Consider the following 6,000-nt stretch of genomic DNA (forward strand, 5'->3'; position numbering starts at 1 on the left):
TGCATAATACAGCATAATTTTATGCAAGGAACTTGAAACTTGCGATGAGAATAGCTAGCTTCAAGTTCCAGCATTTCTATTAAGCACTTGACCTTAGGCAAAGCCATCAAGTCATGGTCTTCTTAATGAAAACTACAGATTATAAATCATATAGGAAAAATAGCTACAGCTTAGGTCTACGTAGTGTAAACATTAGGCCTGGAAAATGACTGTTAAAGAAAAAGGTGAATCACACAGATAAAACAGTAAGGCAAGAAAATCTACTCATTTGGAGAAATATGTGAACATTAGCCAGGCACTCCCTTTTCATCTTGCCATCAGAGCTTCTCTCCCAGATTTTTCATGGGTCAGTTGGAGTGAGCACCAATGTGGCCTCTCAAGTTAGACAGATATTTCTAAACTAAGGCAGGAGTCAGCTCCAGGTTTGGCAGCATGAACCCAATGTCTATCTTCTATGCATTTAGAGACTTGAACCCATTCTTTTTTGACTATGACATTGATATGATAAATCAATAGCAGAAGATTAACTGAAAACTCTCCAAGAATGATATTTAAAATAAAAAAAAATTGTCTACATTAAAGGCCTGGTATAAAATTTTAGTAGTAACACATATTATAAACCACCAGAATATAAGCTTCAAGGGGGCAGACATGTTTGTTCATTTTGGACACTGTTGTATATCCTGCATCTAGAAGTGTCTTTGGCTCATGGTCTGGGAGTAAGCACTTAATAAATATTTGTAAAGTGAAGAACAAATATTAGAATTGTGATAAAATTTCATGATTAAAGATTAAAGTTGTGAGTTTTGGTACATTCAAGCAAAAATATAAATAAATATGGAGTAAACATTACTTGGAACTTTGGGAGTCCTTAGGATTGAAGATTCAAAAATGATATTACAGCCAGCTTGATAATTGAAATAAAATACATTTGAACCTCTTTTAAGGAAATAAAAGCATTTGGACAATTACATTGTCATTTAACTTTCACACATGTATTTATATGAATTTCCAAAATATTTATCTTTATATGCTATATTTATTTATATAATAGTATTATATTATATGTCTTTATTGTTTTTTTTTTTTACAATTACAAAAATTAGTTTGTTTGATCCTCTGCTGTTATCTAGGAAGGCAGAAATCATTACTACTATTTTACAGGTGAAGAGATTTGGGCTCAGAAATATTAAATGTCTCATGAAAATATACCACAGCAACTATAAAGTCCCTGTTCACGAAAAGGATGTGAATAGTTCTAAAAAGTAAAAACAAAACAATAGAAAACAATTAAAGTGGCCCTTGAATAATATGGGTTTACTGGTGATGACCAAAGTACACTCGAAAATCCACATATTACTCTTGACTCCCCCAAAACTTAGTTGTCCCTCAGTACCGGGGAGGAATTCTTTCTTAGAACCTCCAGAGATACCAAAATCTATGTATGCTCTAGTCTCCTAAACAAAATGGCATAGGTCAATGCATACAGTTAGCGCTCTGCCTATATAGTATGCCCACTGCAGATCAAAAACAATACAGATATTTATCGAAAAAAATCTACATGTAAGTGGACCCGTGCAGTTTAAAACCTGTGTTCAAGGAGCAACTGTGTAATGCAGCTAATGTATTCACATACTTTTTAAAGCAGTTTCAAATTCTATTTCATGTATACTTACCAACGACATTTTAGGTTGCAATTGTTTTAATTCAATTTTTTTTACATGCAAAACAAAGTCCTGGTGAGATTGAATAACTGTCACTGAGATAAAAATCTAGTAAGTCATGGAGATGGAACACAGACCTGTGTTTTATGACAACAAATTATGTGTTTGAGAGCCTGGCTACCCACTACTTAACTCTTAAGATTATGCTTTTACCAGCACTTCTATGATTGCTGATTGTGTATGCTGACATGATGTATAACAACATACTATGTAAATTAGAAATATAATATATCTGCCCCAGAAACTGTATATGCACATGGAATTTTTCAACTAATGGTGGTGGGCCACCATTTACTCAGGTCACTCTGATCCTCTCTAATAATTAGATATTAGGTATCAATTGGCTCACCATGTGAGAAGGTCTTTCACTGTAAAATTCAGGGTGCGTGTGCGTGTGTGTGTGTGTGTGTGTGTGTGTGTGACATTAACTGGCTCTTAACATCCATTGGGGTACACAGAGAGGCAGGAATGACCTCCATATCCTGAAGAAAACTCCCAGGAGCAGGCCATATTTCTCTTCTATGCAGGCTGCTGGGAAGCCTTTGGAATGTAGCAGTAATGTTTAGTGTGCCTCCATTTCTATATCTCTAAACCGTAAGATTATAAACTTTTCAACAAATATTCACAGCATGTGCAACAACCATGCATATGCACATACTCAATGGCCCTTCTAATATTTAGTATGCAGGAAATTTATTTTAAATTTTATACCTTTCATTCACTTTCCTCGATTAACAAAATTTAAGCAGACACTCTGGCAAGAAAAGTAGACAAGTAATTAATCCATTCAAGCATTCAAGTGCCTTCTCTGTATAAGTAAATCGCAAAGTGCCTGGCATTCAGGATATTTTAAGTTACTAAAACATGTTAAAGTTAATAATCAAGAGCCTCTTTTTTTTGGAGTGGGGGTTAGTTAACTAGTTGGATAGTTGGATAGTTGGTGGCTTTTTTGGAAGATAAGTAAATGAGAGATAAAAAATGCATTTTAAATCTTCTCTTTCCTTCCCTTCTCTCTCTCTCTCTCTCTCTCTCTCTCTCTCTCTCTCTCTCTCTCTCTCTCTCACACACACACACACACACACACACACACACACATTGATTCCCCAACTCCTTTGATATTTTGTGTTCAGTGTTGAACTTAATTGATATAAGAAACTCACTATAGAGAGGCAGGTTTCCGTGGAGCTAAAGCTGTTTTCCATGGTGCTGAAATGTTCATTTAAAAGTAAGGATGGTCTGTAGGTACATACAGAATGAAAGTCACCATGCCAACCACAGGTCACTCAGAACTAGAAAGAGTAAGACATTTGTACTGCATGTAGATGACATCGGGCCATGCAATTTTACTTTTAGCTTCCACTTAGAAAAAGGGTCTTTTTCACTTTGAAAACTACTTTTGAATAAATGAAGGTGATTGCTTAGAGTTTGGATAAATTATCAGATCAGTGAACATACATCTTAAAACATCCTTTTTCACCACCTCCTGGATTCCTTTAGATTTAGGGAGTGTAGGGGAGGAAAATGGTGCTTTAAATTTGTTGTACAGGGAGTGGGGCTGCTGGCTGGCATACTTGCATCTAGTATGTCTAGATTTGTCTCTTTAAAAATGTTTAGGATGTAAGCAAAACACCAATTAAGTTAATAAGCACTCATCATTTTTTCTGTATTGTTCACAAGAATTTTGTTACTGCAGTCTCTAGGGTTGATTGCATTAAAAAAAATGGGCCATTAAGGCTAGAACATATTTATGGTGAAGGATATTTTAGTTATGAGTGGGACCTTTTTTTGTAAAAAGAATACTTTGGGACTCTTAATAAACAGTCTAAATTATCCAATAAAATACACATTATCATCACCTATAGTGCAGAAAAATGTCTATAGAAAAATTAGTACTCAGGGTCTTTTCTTTCCTTGAAAATTAAATCCCATATGCCTAGATAAAATGATTTTCAAAGTAATAAACTTCCACATTTTTAGAAAAGTAAGCATGTTCGGTGGCAAGAACGAGGTTCTGAATCTTTGCAAAGATGATCGCTAATTGCAGGTCAAACCTAGGACAGATATTGAGAGATTTCTGCCTCTCAGGGGCATTTCTAGGGGAGTACCCAGCACGGTTCCTTGCACCATTCCGTCAGTTCCTGGAAAGGGTGTGAGTTAGAAGTCCTCAGAGCTCAGGACTTCAGGCTTGCTGCCCAAAGTGGGAGACTGGAAAAGCTGAGAGACCCGTGTGGTGTCACCACAACACCTGTGGCTCTCTGCAGCACAGTTGGCTGGAGAAGGAGAAGGACAAACTGAGACCAAGGTGATAGAAATTGGGTTTAGTTTGAAAGGGAGAACATTAAAGAAGGCGAAGAGCTTTTTCAACCCATAAAAGCAGCCCAGAAATCGCTCAGTGCCTCCGCAGACCAAACGTTGGTGGTTTGTGCTGTGCATTTAGGTCCACCGAATCCACATACTAGAACCACACCCTCCCCCACACACACCCCAAACACACACCACAACCCCACCACACACACACACACGCACACGCACACGCACACGCACACACAGGCGCACGCACATTGTCCTTGCTTAGCCTTGCCTAGGCTGACCCGGGATTCCTGCATTCAGCTTTCCAGGCTCTTTTTACCCTCCCTGAGATAGAAGTCCAGAGTCTCCCAGGGAGTTCCATTGACTGTGGACTAGATCACGCTCAGTGGCAGGCAGGCTGGCAGATTGGGGAGCAAATGGGAAACTTAGGTTCCGGCTCATAGAGCTGACTGATCATCCTCCCCAGTCCTTGAACCCTCGATCAGAAGTCAGATCCAGATTCTGCCTTATAGTGGAACCCTCCAGACTTTGGAAGTCCGTGTGGAAAAACCCAACTTAGGGATGAAAACTTGGAGGCTTGGGCTAGCAAGCTTTGGGAAATTCCCACGTCCCTAGTGGTCCCCTAATTCTATTCTTGAGATTAGGGCATGTGTGTGAGAACCTGGAACCCGGGTTGCCAGGGACTAGGGCTGCGCATCTGGACCGCCTGATACCCACCCAGACGCTCAGGAGAGCGCATCCCCGCATCCAAATCAAATGGCTGCAGCCGCTCGCGACCCCTCGCCCAAGCAGGGTACCAGCCCGGGCGAGCCTGGACCCCTGTATTCTTGCCCGCGTTCCTGGTGCCCAGATTGAAAAACCCGCCAACCGTACCTAGCGGGGAAGCCCGGCACTCGCCAGGAGGGAAGCAGTGACGCGGCTTCCCCTTTCCCGGAGCCTCCGGTGCACGCTGACCTCCACCACCCCCAGCTCCTGTCCCCGCGCCGGCGCGCGCTGCCTTGCCCGGGACCCGTCGCGCCCGCGCTGGCCACGGGGAACGACCATGTCACCCGAGCCGGCAGCCTGGAGCGCTCCCCGGGGCTCACTCACCGATCCTAAGTACTTGCGGGGCGGTCTGGGGGAGGACGTAGCAGAGGAAATAGAGGAGTGCCCAGCTGGTGTCCCTGGACCAGAGCCCGGGCTGGATGAGGAGTGTGCGGCGCTCCATCTTCCTAGCTTCTTAATTCATGCCATGACCCAGCCACTGCCGCACGCCCGCGAGATGCTGCGCGCTCCGGCCGGGTCCCGCCTCATCCTTCTGGGATGCTCGGCGACTGCACCCCGAGCGGTCCCTTCGGAGAGAGATGAGAGAACGGACGTGGGAACGCGGAGCCGGATGGCTTTGCTGGGCTCGCTGGGGGCTCCTGGCTTCAGCCGCTAGCCCATCACTGCTCCTCTCTCTCCTCCTCCATGGGCCGCAGACCGCGGAGGGTCCGCGCGCACCTGCTCCAGCAGCCAAGAGACCTGCTGAGGAAAGTTGCTGCCCCAATTTGCGGGAATGGCTTCCTCATTCGTCCTCTGGTCGGACTCGAAAGTGAAGAGGTAGGTGGAGCGTGCAGTGAGAAAAGGAGGGGAATAGGGGAAAGAAGGTGAAGGAGGAAGGAGAGAGGGTCCTGGGTGAGTCGGTGCAGGGGCTCTAGCGAGCAGGATGAGCTCCAGCAGGTTGAGCTCCAGCAGGTTAACTGGCATCGGAGCCACGCTCTGGCTTCTCTCAGTCCTTGCTTTCCTCCTCCCTTCGCTGGCCCCACCCTTTATTTACTGCCCTCCCCAACACCACTGATCAGACGCTCACACACGCACACACGAACGAACGCACATTCTCGCTCTCCCTCAACTTTGCGCTGTGCTGCTGGAAAGTCGATTGAGAGCTGCATCCGCAAGGCAGAGAAAATTTAACCTACTGGTCAGAGCAGAGGCAGCCTCTGCT

General features: G+C 43.8%; 1 protein-coding gene across 8 annotated transcripts in view; it reads right to left on the reverse strand.

Moving 5' to 3' along the window:
• The window catches only part of GRIK1 (glutamate ionotropic receptor kainate type subunit 1), a 336,286-nt gene extending 330,528 nt beyond the window's left edge, over positions 1–5,758 (reverse strand). For 7 of the 8 annotated variants that reach the window (XM_039857663.1, XM_039857662.1, XM_039857659.1 and 4 more), the window contains exon 1: positions 5,124–5,738. In XM_039857663.1, the coding sequence (XP_039713597.1) occupies positions 5,124–5,241 (118 nt within the window). In that variant the 5' untranslated portion in view covers positions 5,242–5,738. Of the gene's footprint in view, positions 1–5,123 lie in introns of all 8 variants that reach the window. The other variant, XM_039857657.1, reaches the window with a different exon arrangement.
• Positions 5,759–6,000: the final 242 nt, after the last annotated feature.

Source organism: Pteropus medius, unplaced genomic scaffold, assembly GCF_902729225.1.
Source record: "Pteropus medius unplaced genomic scaffold, Ma_sr-lr_union100, whole genome shotgun sequence".
NCBI classification, from domain to species: Eukaryota; Metazoa; Chordata; class Mammalia; order Chiroptera; family Pteropodidae; genus Pteropus; species Pteropus medius.